Here is a 21,246-nt window from a genome sequence, read left to right on the forward strand (position 1 = left end):
TAGTCATTGACAAATTGGGTGAATGATCATTCAAATGGCCAGTGGTTCACTTGAAGTTAAATGAAATCTACATCCACAGCACAAAAAGAAATTGTCCGGCACATGCCCTTTTAAAGAGCAGGGGGAAAATTATATTTCTTTTTTAGGCTATTTGCCTTTCCTGTTTTGACAAGCTAATTTTTATGTTTCCAGATTATCTGGTTAACCTAACTAGTGACTCAAACACTTAATTGTGCTCCTAAAACTTGGGGAATCTGGGTAAACTTACAAGGTAAAGGGCAAATAAATGCAAGGTGTAAGCATGAAAATGACAATAACAATAGCAGTAATTCCCTAAAAGGGTTTAAATAGTTTTGCATCAAGTTATACTGAACTCAGTTACAGTGGATGTTTTTTATCTTTTTTTTTTTTTTTTTCAGGCCTGATGGTAAAATAGGGTATGACAGTGGAGACTACTCAGTCAATGGAGGAAGTTCAAAAAGCAGTGAAGGAAATTCACCTGTACAGTTATCTAAATTCTGCCATGAATGTGGAACAAGGTATCCAGTGGAATGGGCAAAGTTTTGCTGTGAGTGTGGAATTCGAAGAATGGTTGTGTGAACACATACTTAACAGCAAAGAGAAAAAGAGAAATTGGAAGCATCTGCAATGTACTGCTGCATGGAAAGCTAGAGCACTCCTTCCAGTTAGACTTCATGCTGCAAACGTGTTGAAACATCAAATTGTAATTTTCTGAGTGCAATCTTCCGGTTACGTAGTAATTTATATATAAATATATATACTGTATATAAAAATAGCAGGTACCTTAAACTGTGCCATTCATGGAAATATTCTTTAATCTCTGCTGGAAATATTTTAAAGTATAAAAACATGTTAATTAACTTAGGTAGTGGAAGTGGTTCAGTGTTACTTTTCTTATATAATCCTACTAGATAAGGCATTATTTAAATCACTTATGTAGGTTAACTCACCCATAGGGAACTAACGATGAAAAACTTCTGTGTCAAAAGTTTCTTGGTGGAGGCATTTCCTTCATATGTAATACTAAGTACATGTTATCTATGTTCTAAATGAAAACAACATAAATAACTCCCTAGAAATTTCTGGTTAAAAGTGCAAAAAGACAGGATCCCTTCAAACTATTTAAACTATTACTTCACAGTAATATCCTAACTGGACTTTACAATTACTTCCAATGATTTTTTTTAACTATTCAAAGAGGAAAGTCTGAAAATTCCATTCACATATAAGAAAAACAAAATTTGTGCAGCTTTCCCCATTCTGTTTTTGAATTAGAACTTGTTAATATTTTTATGTATTTATAAGAAGAAATATGATATCCTCATTTTCATCAGTTCCTTTTGTTATGAAATAGTTGTCTTTGTCTTCCTGTGTTCTTCACCGTGACTAGCATGTGTAAAAACTCTTTGCTTTTGTCTTTAAAGGTTTCCAAAAGTCCTACTCTTTTTTTCTTCCCTTGTCTCCTGAAGGAGAATCTGTAGTTACTGTACCTAAGTGTTGAACTTGTTTTAAAAACAACCTTCTTGACGTATCCAATACAAAAAGACATCCATAAAATGTATGCTATTAGAAGAGTAGAAATTGATATAAGTAGCAACTGCTTTTATACTTATCCCTGTGCAAACAGCAGGTCCATATTTCTGGAGTTAACACATGATACCTTTTTTCTCTTCAATTCTGTATATTCATGGGCTCTGAAATCAGCCTCTTAAAGTTAGTAGCAGACTTCACATCAGTTCATTGGTTAGAAGAGTCAGGCCCTGGAAGTTGTTTTTTTCATTCTTTTAAAATAAATGACACAATCTATTAAAGCCATTCACAAGCTGAATCACTTAACTTGTATCTGAATGTAGTAATTTGTTTTGTGAAGTTTTATTTTGAAATACTGACATCATTTTAGCTATGCGTGGAAGAACAATCTGAAAGACCTTAACTGTGCCTTTCCCACAATACACTCTTTTTGTCAGAAATGGTTACTTTGAGCTCACCGTTTGAATTGATTTTTATACTTTCTTTGTCGTTTTTGCAAAATCTGCTGCAGTGTTGCATTATAGCAACTTGAATGTTGTTTGCATTTTCAAAACATGTGATTACTGTCAATGGGGCCTATTATGGAGAAACCATGATTTAAGACATGCATCTCCAAAACAGGTTCTAGTCCTGGAGGATAAGAGATTTAAGAGGCTTGATGTAGTCATCATGCAGGCCGTAAACTATTGATATTTCAGAACTATTTCCATAGAAATAATATAATTCGTACAATATGAATTATATGAAATTGTCTTATACTTTTTATACAAAATTATTTCTAGAAATTATCTTTTCATTCAATGTAGTCTTGTATTATTGTAATTTACAGAAGTTGATGGCTGAGCATGATAGGATGGATGGCTGTTAATAAGAGACCTGACAAACCCTAGCCAGTCTATATTTTGCATAATTTAGGTTCTAGGATCCTTTTTGGCACATTCATATTTGTACTTGGAAAAATTACAATCCTGCATCTTCAGCTTAGATAAGTTTGCTTTCGAAAATTTGTCCTGGACTTGGGCCATTGAGGTCTGGAGGTCTGCAGACTGAATTACTGGAAGCTGTAAGTGTCCATCAGAAAAGATAGAAATCTAGCATAGGTTTGATTGGTTAGTGAATTCATCAAAGAATCATTTCCTTTATCTGACGTGATGAATTTCCAGTTTGTTTCTGCTGGAAAAAAAAAGCTTTTCACCCTTCACTGAAAATGCATTCTACAAGGGAAATGTTTTAAGGAAATATATATATTACAGGTTTTCAAGAATTGATGGAATGGTTGAAAAATAATATTGACCATTTAGGTTTCCTAATTTTAAACCAATTCACATACAACAACGATAATTTCTACCTTTTGAGCTTTGTGTAACTCTTTGCTTCCAACGTAGCATTTAGGAAATTACTTGAGTGACATATTTATATTTTTTTATGCTTCTATGATTTATGGCAAGAACTAGACAGGCGATTAACCTCAACTGAAGGAAAAACTTTAAAAAGATTTCCTGAACTTTTAATTTGGCTTTACAGAAAGATCTACTGAAGTGTAAATGACTGTTGATAGTAACATTTGGTAATGTGTATGCAATAGAATCTACGGTAAAGATAAGCAGAGAATGAAAATATAATTGACTATGCAGTTTTTTACTGTATAGTGAGACTACCAGAAAGCTGGCATATTTCTACTTTCAATTGGTTATGTCACTGAATGTCAGGTGTTGTTAACAACAGTACACACATTACACACATTGTCAGAATAGATCACAGTTATTCCAACTAAATATTTATTTGCCAGTAGATTTGTTTTAATAATGCCCTGCAGAACTGAATATGGAAAATAAATTGATTATAGCATTTAAGGAAAATATAAACAGGTAAGGGAGACAGTAAAGACTACGAATTTTGAATCTTTAGGTATATTACATTTGTGAAGAAATTCCTGAATTCAATTTATTAACAAGACCTAGGTCCAAAACATCGTGCCCTCCTCCTCCCACTGCCCTTATGCCTTGCTTTTTCATGAGAATAAAAATCATGAATACAGATGCTGAAAGGGTAGTGTTCCAGAATGCCTCAAGAATCAAAATTTTGATAATTGTTAAGATAGAACACCTAGATGAACTATATAGCCCTGATGCACTTCACTGAGGAGTCTAAACTTAGCTAGTGTCATCTTCTGGATGCCTTGTTGAAAGATATTTAACTTAAAAGCCTAAATTCCTTAGATTTAATGTGTAAATCTATGATGATATTATTGCTTCATTTACCATCTGTCTTTCCAGTTGTGTGTTTGTGTGTGTGCACATGTATTTTGTGAGAACTCTTGTTATACAAATAAAAAGTGGTTTCACTAAAGCAGAGTTAATACAAAACTGTACTGAATGCTACTAGGGGATTGTGAAGCCCCAAACAGCTGACTGATGTACTTGCTGTATACTGAAAGTGAAATTTATTAACATGATTTTAATGTTACCTACTATCAGTGTCTGATCATATGTCAGACTTTCTTTTGTTGTTTGCCACTATATCTTCCTAAATTGCTTGCTAAGAGTCTTTCAGTCAACAAAGAAGAAAACAATAGGGAGGGGAAGGGAATAAGGAAGAAAAAGAAAAAAAAAAAAAGAAAAAGAAAAAGGAAAAGAAAAAGGTCAGTGGTAAAAAAGCAAGAAGGCTGTTGCTGTGGTCCTGGCTGACTGTGTTTGCATTCCTATTTTGCTTTTGCGAATACATGATTTACTAGGGCAGTCTACATAACAGAAAGGAGTGTAGGAGTATTGGGCCTGTAGTGATGCAAGTGCAATGGAAATATACTAGTGTCAAAGGTGAAAGCAGCGTAGTAGAAGGCCTAGGATTTATATAATGTACCTTTCAGAAGTTTATGTATAATACTGTTTCCAGGTCTAAAACAATCTAAGGTATTTCTAACCGCACAGCAACATAAATGTATGGTTATGCAGATAGTTAGACTCTTAGTCTCCCACACCACTACAGGAAAGTGGGCAGCAGGAGGAGGAGCAAACTTTAGCATCATTTCAAATTATACCTATGAAGTAAACATCTAGGCAGAATTTTTCAAATTTGCCAAAGAGACTTGAAGAGCCATTAGCCTCCCACAGGTAGATTTGAAAAGCTTGACCTGAGGGATTGCTTGGCCTGGGAGGCAGCCTGGAAGCCTGGGGAGCTCTCCATGGTGCTCTTAACACTGACCCTCAGGTAGCAAGGTACACAGGCTAGGAAATCCAAAATGTATTTTAAGACCTGAGCTAATCTTCACCCATCATGGAAGTTCTGTCATCTGGGTGAGACTAGCTCTTACTTCACCATTGCAACTAAGAGTTAGTGTCTGAACTGCAGCGTGTGAAAAGAACAGTTCCATGATGCACGCTTATCAAAGTCAGCGAGAGGAGGTATGGTTGCAGTAGTTTAAACACTAAGGATCAAGGATATAGCAGTGCACCTTGATGTAGGCTATGTAAGTAGTTTGAGTATAAAATGAAATGGCATTGTCAACATATTATAAAGTTCTCAAGAACTGCTGGTTTCCATCACATGACTTTTGCATCTGTGCAATGAACAAATCTTTTTTATATCTTGACAGAAATTTGTGTTTTGTGAGAGTACTTGTTACAACTTTATTTTTTTTTTCAGTATGACTAAGCTATAGGTAATCATAGGGATTGTATGAGACAGTGTTATTTCCATCTTTGAAATTGTTTTTGGTGACTTTGGTGAAAATATTTATATTGCCTTGGAATAAGTACAGCTCATTCCAACTTGTGATTTTTTTTTTCTAAGTTGCTGAGTAAGGTTTGAGTTACCTAGTTGTGTTGTTGGAAGAAATGTTAAGTAAAAGATTCTTAGCTGTATTCAGCAGTTATTTGGTCCTTGCTTTCCTTCCACTATTCACAAGATAAGGGATTAATCTTGCATATTAATGGGAATTTTTATTTTCTTTTTGTATATGTATTGTTCAGAATACCCATTTTCTGGAGGATCCTATTTAGCCCCATTTCATGTTTCCAGAAAACAACCTATTCATATATTCTTTTAAATAGCTAGTACTTTTTCACAAAAGTAATCAATAGGGAAATCAGTTTTCTCCAATATGAACAGTAGCTTTTGAGACAGTAAATCAAATATTCAGGTTGATATTGTTGAATAGTGAACTTAAGGTCTAAATGCAAGTGCATGGTTTTTCATTGTTCTATATTTGTATTTGGATTTCTGGCAGAAGTGCAGATGGATTTGGGTCTGATCTTGTAAAGTGTTAAGTATTCCATGTCTGTTACAATACTTACTTCATATAATTGCTGTAACTATCTAGGTGTTCATCCTTCATATGATACTTAGTATATATCTTCATAAGTTTATTTATTGATATTCTATGTTTTTAAATGAAGTGTTCATTCATGTATTTGAGGTGATTTTGTCAGCATTACATTTATTATGTTTGCCTTGTCCTTCAGTACACTGAATATTTGTGTTTGTGACCATCTAGTGTTTCTTTTCTTTTTTCTTTTCTTTTTTTTTTTTTTTCAGAACACCTGGGTTTCCACCTTATTTGATATATTATTTTAAACCACCAGTTCTGTTTTAATAAATGTAAATCACTACCTGATGCTAATTTGCCACTTGTTAACAATAAAGGAAATATGCCAATAAAACTTTTGGAAATCCATGCATTTTTTGTAGCCAAATGTGAAATTGTCTTTAAAAAATAAAATAGGGATAGGTAAAATCATTTTAACCTTATAAATATTGTCATGTCTTTGGTCTCAGGGAAACCATACCTAATGGGGGAACTTATCGAAAGTCTACTCCTAGTGGTTTGTAGAGAACCACCTAGTTATCCATTTCAAAGGTTAGGGTTTGTTTTTTGTTTTTTGTTTTTTCATTGACTTGCAAGGTGAGATCTGTCTTGCTTAGTCACCTTGAAAAATAACCTTTACCAGATATTTAAGTTAGTAAGAGCTGCTCATGTAAATTTAATTCTGTTATTCCTTTCCCAACTATATGGAGTGCTTAATTAATATAGAGCCTATCACTGTGATAACCTGTAGTAAGTCATTGTTTTATTTATTTATTATTATTATTATTTTTAATTAGGCTGAAAGGTATAACCTGTAACTAAACCTGATCTAGGTTTGTTCTGCTTTGTGAGGACCAATCACTGCTTTGTTCATGAAATGATTAAGAAGGAAAAAAAAAGAAGAAGTTATATTTTTCCTGTAAAGTTCACTTATGTGACCAGAAATTGTAATAAGGACTTGGGTTCCTCATTTTATTGGTTAAATAGGGCTGAGTAGAGACCAGTTCCTCTTTTCTATCATCTTTTTAGGGGTAAGTTCCTCCTGATGTCTCTTTTGTTTACTTTACCACACCCTCTTCAGAGGAAAACAGATGTATTTTCCATTCATTCTGGATAAAACTCATGTGCCAAAAGGCTGCAAAATCTTATCACTGCTGAGATTCCATGATAGCCAGCCACCAAGTTTGCTTCCAAGTTTTAGTTTATCATGAACTATCCCAGTCAGATAGCAGGAGGAGAAAAAAAGGAAAAAAAAAAAAAAAAAAAAAAAAGGAAGAACCAAGCAGATGCTTCATGAATCCTATCATAAAGCCACCATCTCTGTTGCTCAGCACAAAGCTGAAGAGGTGAAACTGGAAGGAAAATTAAAATCAGCCAGGAGTGACCTGTAGCTGAGGAACTTCAGCAGTTTAAAAGTGTAAAGTAAGATGTCAAACCAGTGACCTTCCTTAATCTATTTCCTGAACACCAGAAATTCTTCTCAGCAGAGCACCTAACTTGCTGTTAGAAATTATTCAAATGTGCAACATTATCTTGCCCACATGGGTTAATCTGCTCAATTCACAGTCCCTCATAACCACAGTGCTAAAATTATTTTCACTAATTTTAATACCTGTTTTCCCTTGCTTCCTTTGCTACCTTCCCATAAATTCCATCAATTTCTAAATTGTATGTGTGACCTACTCATATTCCTTTTTTACAGTGTCATAATTTTAAAACAAACTAAGAAAAAGATGGTAAAAAATGAAAGGGAGGTAGGAGTGGTGGTGATACCTTGCAACGTCCCTTAGCCCATCTCCTGCAAAGCAGTTTGGTTTTACCACATTCCTAATTTCAGTGGAAGCTGGGGAAGGTTCTCAATTAGAAGGAACAAATCAAAGAGCACAAATCACTGGGTTTAGCAGTTAGTCTTTACATAAAAGTGATGACTCAAGAAACTTGGCAGGAAGAATCAGGCAGGCAAGATATTTATTAAGAGAAGCAATCAGGAAAACCACAGTTTCATAACCACTCAATTCAAATTTCTGTTCTGGATCTCTCTCTGTGCAGTCTTTCCTCAAAATAGGCCAGAAACTGATTGGCCTCAAGATTTGTGAGCTGCTGCTTAAGTCATTTAAGCCAACTGAACTTTGTGATTTCAATTTTGTAGTAACTAATATTGCACCTGTGTATTTTTCTTTTAACTCACACTGCCCTTTCCTTGCCAAGTGATAGCAGTTATTAGGAAATAAATCTTGGCTCTCAATTGTTCCTGAGTTTCCAAAACATAGTTGGTATTCTTCAGTCATTCCTCAGCCAACTGGGACTTCTTTCAGTAGAAGTGATTTCCTCAGAAGTCCCTACAATAGTTGTGTTCTCTGAGCTGCAGTACAACATTGGGAAATCTGTTTCCTTTTCCTATTACATAAAAGGGTTGTGGGTTGGGCTGATTTTTTTTAATGGCTGTTTTTATTTTATTTTTTTTGTTTGAATTTAAAGTTGCAATCCCTTACATCAAGAGCTAAAGAGAGTCTGAAAATCTCAGTCACATATTTACAAAGATCCAATTCAAAGATACTACAAATTCAAGAAGTTTCCTCGCTATGATTAGATACAGATCCCTCACCATTAGCAATAGGGCACACTGGGTTTAATGGATTCAGTCAGCAGATTTTACTCCAGTCAGAGGAGGTACATACAGTTGTTTGAAGCACATCCCACCATTTTTTCAATCTTGTGTTTTGAATAGCAAAGATTTCTCTGAGTAGTTCCACAGAAAAATTTCACTCTGAATCAGGAAAGAACAGGCTTAGTTGAAGATTTCACAAAATATTTAGTCCAAGGTGGACAGCTGGTCTGGAACTGTGTACCTAAATTATACGGTTATAAGCAATTAAGAAACAGATACTTTATAATAGGAAAACTCATGCAGCTGGATCTTACAAAAGCCACTGTGATTTTAATGACCAGCTGTGGAAAAAAAAAAAAAAAGCTAAGAAAAGAGTAATAACACTCAAAAAGCCAACAGCCCAATTCCATAGAAGACAAATATTTTATTATCAAAGGAGTTATATCAAAGTAAGAAACTGCAAAAGAGTTATAAACATCTATAAAAATACCTCTATTTATCCAAAATTAAATATGAACACTTTATTAGTTAAATGCCAATATATTATTCTCTGAAAGTATTCACACATTTTGAGTCATGTTTTTCTAACACATTAAACACGTTATATAAAACGATTGCATATAAGAAATCACAATCTGAAGGTAAGAAATTCTAGGTCCTCTGTCAGCTAACTCCAATAACCAAATGCATAACGCTATTGCTGTTTCCAGTCAGCTGAGCAAACTTACATTCAGGCACCCCAATTCTCGCCTTCCGTATGCCTTACTGTCTTGCCTCTGCTTCAGCCAGCAGAAGTGTGCTACATCTCTCAAAAATCACTACCCTTCCAAGGCTTTTAAAATAGTATACCTTTTTCCCATTTTTCAGACCTAAATCAATTTGCAAGCCCATTAGATGCTCACACTGAAAACATTATTGCATCAGCAGAACAAACTCAAGAGCTGCTGCTTGTTTGGTAAATTGTTCGTTTTGGTTCTTGATGTTTTCTATAGTTAGAAAAAAAAATCAGCTGCTTTTCCATACTGTTTTTGTTTTGAGGTTTGTTTGTTTGTTTTTTGGCCTGCAGCTTCTAAGATTTTTTTATAAATTGCAGTAGACGTCTAACTGGATTGCTTTCATAGGAAGGTATTATAAAGTCACTCAGAAGATCAGAAAATTCGAAGTACTTTCCAGAGTGTGAAGGTGGGACACAACCTTCTCTGGAGTTTTGTGTTTCAAACACTGGTCTCTATTTCCCCTTCTTGGAGTTCAGCAGCTTGGTTTAGCTGTTTCTGTTTATTCCTTCTCCAGGATCAAAGTACAGTAGCTTTCCATCTGAATTCCGGTATTCATGTAAGTGAACAGAGTTACTCAAAGGATGCATATGAAATGCAAAGATACAAAGTAATGCCACTTTGATAGAAAAGAGCAGGATTCATCTAGAATCACCTGGAAATTATTTTTTCAAATTTATTCCAGCAGGATCGAAGGCTAGATATATTCTCTTTCAGTTCACAAAACTCGTGGTTACATTTCTTTTTTGACTGTTCACCTGTTTCTCTATCTTCATTATTATGTGTATTTATCTGCGTGCAAACCTGAAAAACAACAGTTTATATTGAGTTAATTGAGAAGTGTTAATTCTTTTTATACAGACGTATTTTAAAGCAAACTAATTTCATTACACCTCAATAAATAATGCAGGTATCTTACATGGTAACTTAGCCAGAATGCTGGGCTCCTCACAAAATGTGCTGTGGTGGGGCCCAGCCTGCATCAGTTCTCACTGTGAACACAGCCCTACTGCCACCACTTCCTGCTGATCTGGGAGAGCGCAGCCTTAATGCTCTGCAAGTAAAGGCATCTGAAACCAGTCCGTGCAATTGAGAATACCTACATCTTCTGTCAGCGGTTTAAAATCTATTCTCAATTAATTTAAGGACACGAATAACAAAGCCAATTAAACTGTGAGCCAAACTTCAAAAGCTTTGCCCGTATGTGTGGTACCTTGAGGCTGATGGAGCCAAACAGTCCTGTTCCTGATGCTGGCCCTAAAGGTCAGGGTCTCACCAGACTGGGATTCTTGTGCACATTCTATGATTGTGACTTGACAGAATCACACAGAAGGGTTAAGGTTGGAAGGGACCACTAGAGATCACCTGCTCCAACCTCCTGCCCAGAGCAGACTCTCCAGGCAGCTCTTGAGGATCTCCAAGGAAGGAGACTCCTCAAACTCTCTGGGCAGCCTGTGCCAAGGCTCTGTCACCCACACAGTATGGAAGTGCTTCCTGAGCCTTCTGTGTTCCAGTTTGTGCCCAGCGCCTCTTGTCCTGGCTCTGGGCACCACTGAACAGAGCCTGGCTCCATCTTCATTGCATCCTCCCTTCAGGTACTTACCCTTCTTCAGGTATTTACCCTTCAGGTTATATTGATAAGATCCTCCCTGAGCCTCCTCTTATCCAGGTTGAAATAGTAGATATTATGGACTTTTATAAGACATTATAGACTTTTACAGACTGTCACAGACTTTTACCAAATGACTTTTATGTAATTGGTCCTTAAATAAAACCAGGCATCCACGGAGTTAGGTGACACTCTTTGACTTCTATTACTGAACTAGGAGTCTTTTTATGGTTAGGCAAATGTTAGATTCACCAGAGTTGTCTAAGCAAAATATAGACACCAATGATTACTTTGAAGATCTGGTTTTTAGGTTATAGGTTTCTCCATATTATGGAGAAAAAAAAAAAAAAAAGAAAAAAAAACAAAAGAAAAAAAAAAAAGAGTTAAATGTAGCCTTCAATCCACCTATGTAAGCCAACCACAAAGATTTTTTGGTGGCTGGCTTTGGTGCCTGCAAGGAGGCTTTTTGATGTTGGCTAATTAGGTAAAACTGCAGGCCACACTTAAATGAACGCTTTTCCTTCTCTATGGTAGAGCACTGCACTAAATTTGACTGACATACTAAAGAGCTGATGCTGCCAATAACTAAAAATCTAAATACTTTCATATCTAACTACTCTTTTTGAGTTTGAGATATAGTGGATAAAAATAAGATCAATAATCAAAGGGATTATGGAAAGAAGAGAAACTCCCACTGATTATTTGTTGAAATAAGCCACCTTAAACATTAAATTCAGGGTAGAAATCCAATGTGAAGTAGCAAGTGTGATTTTATGTATATAGAAGTTAAAGGCAATATTTGTATAAGTGCGATCTTTGTCTTTTACTGGAGAATTAATTGAAGTCTTTCACTACTAAACCAGACCACATATCTTGACTACAGACATCCAGATCATTGACTTAAACAGTCTTTGCACCAGGTTTAATGTCTGTTACAAGACATGCTATACGAAGCAAAATTTGTCATGCATGTAACATGTGCATGATAGATGTACCTTTGAGAGGTAGATGTGATAATCTGTGCTGAAGAGCTCTGACGAGTAAGGCACATACTTCCAGCAAACTATAGACCATCACTAACACTCACCTTTTCTTTTTTATGTCTTTCACATTTGCACTGTAGAACTTGTAATGTCCCACATGAGACTAATGCTGCTTTCCATCTAAATTCTTTGATGATTTTTTGCTTATTAAAGAATTTGAGCATGTTGCATGCCATACTCTGTAGTGATTCTATTTCCTGTGAAGAGAGCAACAAAAAAAAAAACTTGCTGAAAAGTCTGTGCACTGTTAATTCCATGTAGTGTTTGTTTGTCTTAAAACAAAAGCTCCATCAGTAACCATTAGTTTCTTTATATGGCATAACAACAGTCTGTTCCAATAAATCATGACTAATCTGACCCAATTGCCATCTCTTCAAAATATTTAAAACATCAATTTGTAATTAGCAATAATAATACTAGCAATAATATTAGCAAGGATATTAGGGATAAATCATAGCCTTAATGAAAGCAGCTGACGCAATCAGGAAAATGCTGACCAATTTTTGAACTCGGTCCTTTTACCAAGTCATGATAAAATCCACAGCTACAATGGACAATTGCTTTCAGTTATTTAAGATCTGCCCAGACTATTTTTTTAAGCTCTCAGATCGTAAGTGGAAACCTTAGCTAACACGATTTCTGTAGAAAAACAAAAACAGATGTTGGAAAAATTTTGTTTTCTTCCACTGTCAAAATACAATCAGCGTTCTGTACTAATTTGTATTACAAATTTAAAGCAATTGTTGCAGTAGAAAAAAAAAATAAAGATTTCTGATGTGGTATTGTTTAATGATTCGATTGAAAAAATATCTGTTTACTGGACAGATTCTATGATTCCAAATTCCTAAAAGGAATATTCCTGAACACCATGATTTGACAATTAAAAAATGTTACATTCTTCACTATCACAATGTGTTATTCAGGGAGTGGATTGTACGAAGAATCCTTTGGGGTTCGTATTCTCTAAAGTAATTTTTGAGAAGCTAAATTTTACCTGAGTATCATTGCAGAAGAACACCTTGCTATGTTCATGTTTTTTATTCTTGCAGCACCTGTCACGATACTCTGCAGACATATTTACCTGTAAAATATAATATATGTTTAATCACGAAAGTATTTTTAATCAAATGAGCCAAGTTTCTCACTTATAGTTGGTGACCTTAACACTAAATTGCTCTGTAAGATCTCTGTTGTAGCAGGGTCAGTGTACAGTTCTGAGCTTTCCCTTGGCAAGCAAGCAAAGAAAACCCCAATTACAGCTACAATTTGCAAAGGTACTCACAGAATCACATAGAATCACAGCAAGGCTGAGGCTGGAAGGGACCTCTGGAGGTCAGTTGGTCCAAGTTCCTGCTCAGGCAGGGACACTGAGGGCAGGTTGCCGAGGACCACATGGAGGCAGCTTTTGAAGATCTCCAAGGAGGTAGAACAGCCTCCCTGACAATGCTCTGTCACCAGCACAGTAAAGAAGTGCTATATTCATTGCACATTACATGCCTACGTTCAGGGGAAGCTCCTGTGTTTGCGCCCATTGCCTCTTCTCCTGCCACTGAGCACCGCTGAAAAGAGCCTGGCTCTGTCTTCTTTGCACCCTGCCTTCAGGTATTTATTGATGAGATCCCTCCTGATGAGATCCTTCCTGAGCCTCTTCTTCCCCAGACAGATCAGTCCCAGCTCTTTCAGCATCTCCTCACAGGAGAGATGCTCCAGTCCCTTGCTCATCACCCTTCACAGGACTCTTTCCTGTAGCTCTCTCTCTCTTTTGTAATGCAGAGCCCAGAACTGGATGCAAGTCTATTCATTTTAAACCTTCATATTCCCTTGAATCACTTGGTCTTTTAGCATTTAAAAAACTACAGGAATATTTAAATCTTCCACAGACATCAAACACAACATTTGTCAACGTTTGCCTTAATAAAAAGCCCTAGGCATATTCTAGCATTAACTTAACGTGGATTAACAGAATATGTATTTTGAGATAATCCACACTTGCTCCCTTTGTGTGGCCATAATATTTTATCAGTAGTTTATTCTCTCTGCTTTTTGTTCTGCATTCATGGTTGTCATCCAGATGACAATTGAATCTAACTCAACAAAACCCTTCTGTTTCTTCTTCAGCCTGTACACAAATAACTTAATGCAACCAAAAAAAGCTTTAAAAGAGAAGACAGCTCCTGTCAATACTATACTTGCTGTCCTCATTTAGGTGTGCATATGAACGAACACATTAGCCAACCTCATATGCAGGGCTTTTCTACAGATTTTTGCATAAAGCCTGTATTTCAGAAGCTCATCCAAGATGAACAGCACTTTCTACAGGAAGGGTTTTCAAACCCAGGAGTTTAGGGAGCCAAATATTCACTGACACAAAAAAGCGTTATGAATATAATGCTCATCTCTACTTGTACCACAACAGACTGAAATTTTGCTGCAGTCATAGAGCACCAAGATTAAAATAAAATAAAATAAAATAAAATAAAATAAAATAAAATAAAATAAAATAAAATAAAATAAAATAAAATAAAATAAAATAAAATAAAATAAAATAAAATAAAATAAAAAATCATCCTGAAATTCAGTTTTATCTGTGGCTTCATTCTCTAACCACTAAGAAGTCACTGACTCCATCTGTGGCATATTGTAGTAACCATTTCTGAAGGCAGTTTATTTGCTGTGGCTAAAGCAACTCAAGAGAAATCCTGGCCTCAAAAAGACATTCGTGAAAATCAAATTAATTTCTGAAGGTCTAGTATAGAACCCACTAGTCATGTCCATGACTGTGTCCAAACATCACATTGAGGGACTGAAAGTTACTGAGTTTGCCTATACAATTGCAGGAAACTTCCTAGTAAAGAGTTGCTATGACCCAAGGGCAACATCCCTAATATTTTGAAGGTTTATTATTATTATTATTATTATTATTAAAACAGAAAACATCCTCCTGGCTTCCCTGGTCCTGCAGCTCCAGCAGAGATGGGATGTGCCTGTCCTGGTTTCAGTTATTAACTGAATTAATTCTGTTCTAACTGAAACCAGGACAGCGCCTCATGGTTCTCCACTGCAGGAAGACAGCAGAATCTGCTTCCCAGAGGCTCTTCTTCCTGTCATGTTGGTACCCCTTATAGATCACCTATTTGATAACTGCTCACCAAGAGCTTTTTATTTGTTATCCAGGAAACACTTCTCTTTGTCACAAAAAAAAATGATGACAGACTAAATATGCTATCTGTACTAACATGGCCATGATTTTTTGCCCGTCTTTGGTGCCTTGTTGAGGACAATGTGATTTCTCTACAGAGAAGACAGAAAAGCAGTACCTTTCTCTTTGTGTAGTCTCAAGATTATCACACACATGATCAGAACGTTTTTGAAGATTAAATGATCTTTCCCTGAACCTAAAGGTATTTCGCTTTCAGGGAAGGGTTGATGCGTCTTGGTAAAGAAAGGTTGGAAGCCACCAGCATAATGCTCTGAATGATGGTAGTGGATGCTAAGTGTGAAGAAATATAATAGCTCTCGATTTCACCTTTGGAAAAACACCATCTATCACTCACACTTCATGCAAACAGATCTTGATTTATGACTGCAACAGAATGGTGAGTTCTACTTTAGCGACAAACTGTCAGAAAAATCCCCTTTTCATAGAAATGCCTCTGCTAATCCAAGAGTGGAAAGTGCTTTCTCCCATGAAAGCGTTCTTGGCAGATTAATTTGTTAATAATTCTTGATGAAGGTAAGTTTGGGGCATGAATCTGTAAACTCTAGCAGTGCGCATTTGTATAGCTGTAATAATTGTGGCTGATAAAGCCATGATGGAGGAGAGGTTGCTACTTGCAACTAAGAAAGTTAACTTTTTCTCTGCTGCTATCTTGAAAACTTGATTCTTTGTTGGTTATATAAAATGTATTGATAGGTAAAATAGAAATAAACTTCTATTGTAATACGGGTGAATTTTACATCACTTACATTAACTATAATTGTAATAATTTACTACTTAACCTTTAGAAAGGTACCTTGGTAATTCTGAATGATTATGATGATAATGATATGAATATCTAGGACTATTAAAATGATAATAACATCTGTTAATTAAGCAAAAGTCTTAAACAGTTGAAAAATGAAAGATTTCAGTCACTCTCCATAAAAAATGTTTCAATACACATAAATATCCAAACAAGCCTACTTATCTAAAGTTTTAATAGCAGGGTTTTACCTTTAAAATGGTCAGTGAATGGGCTCACTGGCTGGAATATAAAATAGAAATTGTTTTGAAAATCAGCGACTTGAATTTTGTGCCTCTGTTCATTTGTATTCAATGGACTTTAAAACTTTAGTCAAGAAGCCTACAATTAGTAGAGCAAATTGCAGCTTACGGAATGCTTTTTTCTCTTGACAAAAAAATAAAAGACATGTAGTAATAAAACTACCTTAGAGAAGTGTTGCTCTTGTTGTTGTTTTAAGTATATTATACTGCTTAGGTCCAAATGGTACTTGTGTCTAACTACTTGGTGTACAAACACAAACACATGTATCACAGTATTTGTGCAAGCAAATAGGCAGCATGTCCTCAAATAAAGCCACAAACCCAGTACCACATGCAATTTTACATTTGTCTTTTATCAAATGTTAACATTAGAGCTTTTTTGTTTGGTTATTTGTTGTTTGTTTGTTTGTTTTATTATTTGCTATCATCTAAAAATAATTAATGTTTCAGGTAAGCCAAAAAACTATTACCTACCAGCTCATCGATGTCGTGGCTTAGTATATTCTCATACTTCACACGGATCTCCGCTGTTTTATTTCCCATTGTACAACTAGATGAATTCACTGGTGACAGAACAAGGAGTAGTGGCAGAACCCGAAAGATAGATCTAAAAAAGGCTGGATTACAACAAGAGCAGTTAAGTACACATTGCATGCCATAAAGTATATCCTGTATTAACAAATATATTCTGTAATCTGTTAAAACGGTTTAAAGGGAACCTCTGTACAACCAAATGATTTGTACCTCAAAGGAAAGATTCAGCTCCGGAGTAAAACTCTAGCTGAGTGTCTAAAACTTCCTCACACTGAAGGGTGATTTAGCCAGTGTGGTTGAGAGCCTTCAGCTATTAAGCTGACCAGCCACTTCATGTCAACTTGGGTTGAATTCCTCTCCAGTCTTTGTAGAAAGCATTGATGAGGTCTCTCTATTGACCATAATGGGGCCATAACCACCTATCAGTACATATGTAGACAAACGAGTGCCCTAGTGAAACAGATGTAGACATTTAAGTGTCTGCAGCTGAATTCCACCTAAATTAGTGAATTCTCCTGCAATGAATCCTACAAATTCTCACAGACTCTGACACAAACAATGATGACACAGACTGATTGGATGTAGAAACCCGTATTAGTTGTTAGACGAGACAAAGTAGCAATACAACTTTCTCTGCAAGTTTTTGCAATCTTTTGGAGCAAGCCTCATTGTTCCTGTTTCTCCCCTCAGTGGACCATCTTTCTTTGCTCAAACCACTGGTCTTCTCTCCTTGCATGACATCCAGGAAAACAGGAGCTTTGAAAGGATGGGCAAAGAGAGAAAGGACCAAAATACCGGGTCAGCCTGAAGGGAGTGATGGTAACTAGAGGCTGTTTGTGACTAGCCTAATGTTGGGAGTGAGGAAGCTAATAGGAAGCTAGTATCTGGGCACTGGCCTACAGCTGGACTGAGCAGGATGATGGAAGCTTGTAGGCGGAAAAAAAAAAAAAACATGTTGGAGGATGATCAAAGACCTTCAGCAAAGCAAATTTCTGCAGTATTATGAGCTGTTTCTACCCATCTATGCTACTCAGTAAGAGCAACAAACCTACACAGGGTAACTAGAGACACCAGAGCTGCCAGGAAAGGCAGAAGGAATGCCCTGACCCTACACCCTCCTGCCTTCCTCTTTGGTGAGGATGGGAGCACTGGGCACAGCCAGACACTCAGAGTTGGGCATCTCTGGACTTGGGCATACTTGTGAATTCCAGACTCAGAAAGAAACTTTGAATAACCACAGAACACTAGAGATGAAAGTAAAATATGTATCCCTGAATATGCTTTTAAAATACTTATTCTGGTTGCACAGCTTCAAAGAAGAAAGCAGTGAAACTTGACTGTAATCTTTACTGAGCCACATAACCTCCAACATGCAAGAACCAGGGTCACACCATGACTGTCTGCTGTTCATAGAAAGTCCCTCACAGCCCAGCCCAGCCCTACTGCATGCTGCTGCTTCAGAGCAGAATGTGTATCACTTTTCTGCCTACCAAAGCCTTTTTTTCTGACAGAGTACTTTGTGAACATGCTATGATGTACACCTCTGTCCTAGAAACAGGCACCTCTGTCCTAGAAACAGGACTGGAGGATTTTCACCTATACAATTCCTTTTTTTTTTTTTTTTTTTTTTTTTTTTTTTTCTTGTGGCAAGCTGCCTGCCAATTTTGGATGGGAAATTAATTTGCCTGAAGACCGAATGATCTAACCTTGTCAGACACTAATCATCAGACCTGTCTATAAGGATCTCAAGAAATCTAGCCTGAAGAGATTTGATCCTACAGGCAGTAAATACAAAAAAATAGTGCCTACGCAAGGCAGATAGGACCTCCAGATGGAGATCTGACTTCCACAGAGCTTCACCTTTGAAAATCTCTATGCTAGCTACCTCTACTCCAAGAGAATTATCAGTTTGTAGGACAGGGATTTGTACGACTGTGATATCAAAAAGATGTTGCAGAAGCATGCTAAAAGTCAATTACAGGACAACATTTTTTCCAGCATACCACTGCACCTCTTGATTCCAGTACAAATAAATAAATAATAATAATAATAATAATAATAATAATAATAAAGGAACTGTAATACACACTTCCAAAAAAGTGATACAAACAACTCAGCTATGTTGCTTCAGAAGGACACTTCGGAGACACAAATAACAACCTTCTAAATTAAAGTCACTGTAACATATTCCATCACTTTTAAAACTTTTTTTCTTTTTTTCCGGTAAGAATGGAGTGACAGATGAAAACTGCAAAATCACTTCTCTTCCTCTCGTTTTACTTTCTCTGTATTGGTCAGGCGGCAAATCTTTTAAATGAGGAAATGCCAGAATTAGAGCAGTTAATTCTGAAAGGGATGCTGCACACTCACCAAGCCCCTTGACCCACAGCAGGATCCCAATGCAACCAGTTTAGATGTTCCTAAACGAGTCCTCTGTTAGATGAGCATCTTAACGAGTCCCAGCAGCTTTGGGCTGATCTAGTACCTTCCCAAGAAGCAGAGCTGATAGTGGCCATATGGCTAGCTCTTCCGAAGAAAGGAATCTTACATTGCTGGTAAACCCCACTCTTTCAGCAAACTCCTGAAAAGCTCCTAAGTTTTATGTGGAAACCCCCAGCAAATTCTCCAAGGAAAGCCGGGAAGACTCAGCATTCCAGTATTTCCAAATGGAAAAAAGCCCCTCTTTATGGTCCTAAAAATCCCCTTTTCCTCTGCTTTGTGCAAGCGACCCTCCCGCTCCCCAGGGCTGCGGGTTCCCCTCGCAAAACCTCCCGCGTTATAGGGTGGCAGCCGTGCCCCTGCTCGCCCGCCCGACACCCGCAGCGACCCTCGACGGCAGCGGCCCGGCGGGGGCTTTCTGCCCGCCCGCCCCCGGCCCTCGCAAGGGGCGCGGGGCTCGGCTGCAGCCTCCGGCTCTGCGCGGCACCTGCTCGGGGCGCGCCCCCGCGGGGCTGACCGCGGGTACCCGCGGAGCTCCGCGCGGCTCCCCCAGCACCACCACCCCCTTTTTTCACCCCCCTTTTTCACCCCCCTCACTCTCCTCCGGCCGCTTTCCCGGCAGCGGCCGGGCTGGGAACGGGGATCTTTTACTTTCATTCTAAGGACAAAATCGGAAAAAAAAAAAAAATAATAAAAGAAAAGCAAAACTGGGAATTTCCCCGGGGCCGTCACCGCGGGGATAAAAGGGCACCGGGCGGCACCGCGCAGCCACAGAGGAGGCGAGGAGGCGGCAGAGCCGGCGGAGCGGTGAGCGGTGCGCGGGTGCGGAGCGGGGGGGGCGCGGCGCTGCGCTGCGCTCCTTACCATGGGACATGGTCCGCCGGGGGGGTGGCAGGGAGCAGCGGCGGCGGCTCGGCGGTCATGGTGGCGGCGCCGTCTTGCCCATGGTGCCAGGGGGCGAGCCAGGGGGCGAGCAGAGCCGCGAGTGGGGGGGGAGCGGGAGAAGCGGGGAGCTCAGCACCCCGGGCGGCTGCCGTCGGGGGGCGCGGCGCTGTCAGACCCGGCTGCGGCTCGGCCGGGCTTTGCTTTTCCCATGGGGCTTCCGCCGGCCGCAGGTACTTTCGCTTTCTGCTCCCGGAGCTGCCGTCGGGCTCTCCGCGGGCGGCGCAGGGCTCCGCGGCCTCAGCGCGCAGAGGAGGGTGCGGGCGGCTGGCCGGCCGCCAGGGGAGGAGGCATCCCGGGGGAGGTCGGCGGCAGGTCCCGGGCCGGCAGGAGAAGGAGCCCGAGGAGCGGGGAGAGGCCGTCGGGGCTCCCCGAGGGCGGCGGCTGCGGCGGGGCAGAGCCGGCGGGGGGTTACATAGGGCCCCGGTTACACGCCCAGTGCCGGGTGCGCGGCCAGGGACGGAAGGATGGACCTTGGCAGTGCGCGTGGAAAGAGCCGCTCATCCGCGGGGAGGAAATCCTAAAAAAAAAAAAAAAAAAAAAAGGAGGGAAGAAAAAAAAAAAAATGGATTCTGGAGTGGCTCTGTGGGAGGATTTGGCTGCCCAGCGTTCTCCCGAGAGCTTGGTGCCTGGGTGGGTCGGGGAGGAGGGACTGCCAAGGGGCTCCCCATCAGGTGCTGGCTCACCCAGGGTGCCTGGCATCAGCTCGGGAGAGCAAGGTGGATGGTTTTCTTGGGGCTTTGTATTTTCCCCAGCATTGGAAGAAATCTGGCAGGATTGACTGAAACCAGTGAATGGCTCGGGAAGGTGTTGTAGTGTAGACTCAGCTCAAACTCTAACAGACACTCTTGTAGCTAGATTTTTCCCTAGGTAGGGAATTTTCCTAGGTAGGATTGCAAAATAGGTTTTGCAATCTATAAATGCAAAATGTGATGTTTTGTTGCAAGTGAAATGAAATGTATGAAATGTCTTTGTAGTGTCCCCTTCCCACTGCCTCCCACCAACATACTTTTTGTGGTTTGAGGTCTCTGTCCCTTTTTCATCTGCCTCAGCAGAGAAGGCTGACTCCAAAACCCCTCTGTCTTCTCGTAAGGCTGCTTATCTAAGAGTGGGGCATGAGTACCAAGGAATGAATTCATGGACTTGGCAAAGGTGTAGACTCCTCAGGATGTTTTCCACC

General features: G+C 38.7%; 2 protein-coding genes and 1 long non-coding RNA gene across 4 annotated transcripts in view; 2 read left to right on the forward strand and 1 right to left on the reverse strand.

Moving 5' to 3' along the window:
- Positions 1–6,209, forward strand: part of ZC2HC1A (zinc finger C2HC-type containing 1A) — a 40,999-nt gene extending 34,790 nt beyond the window's left edge. Inside the window, exon 9 of the mRNA XM_084511191.1 lies at positions 420–6,209. Within this exon, the coding sequence (XP_084367317.1) occupies positions 420–600 (181 nt within the window). The 3' untranslated portion in view covers positions 601–6,209. The remainder of the gene's footprint in view (positions 1–419) is intronic.
- A 2,657-nt stretch (positions 6,210–8,866) lies between these two features.
- Positions 8,867–20,703, reverse strand: IL7 (interleukin 7). Its single transcript, XM_084511219.1, has 5 exons — positions 19,989–20,703; positions 16,626–16,768; positions 12,882–12,968; positions 11,932–12,084; positions 8,867–10,039 (listed from the first exon to the last, which is right to left on the reverse strand). The coding sequence occupies exons 1-5, from the start codon at positions 19,996–19,998 to the stop codon at positions 9,887–9,889; spliced, it is 546 nt and encodes a 181-aa protein (XP_084367345.1). The 5' UTR covers positions 19,999–20,703; the 3' UTR covers positions 8,867–9,886.
- The window catches only part of LOC311432744, a 64,251-nt gene continuing 60,688 nt past the window's right edge, over positions 17,684–21,246 (forward strand). For both annotated transcript variants that reach the window (XR_014690284.1, XR_014690285.1), the window contains exon 1: positions 17,684–19,938. This is a non-coding gene — a long non-coding RNA (uncharacterized lncRNA). The remainder of the gene's footprint in view (positions 19,939–21,246) is intronic.

Source organism: Aythya ferina, assembly GCF_964211825.1.
Source record: "Aythya ferina genome assembly, chromosome: 2".
NCBI classification, from domain to species: Eukaryota; Metazoa; Chordata; class Aves; order Anseriformes; family Anatidae; genus Aythya; species Aythya ferina.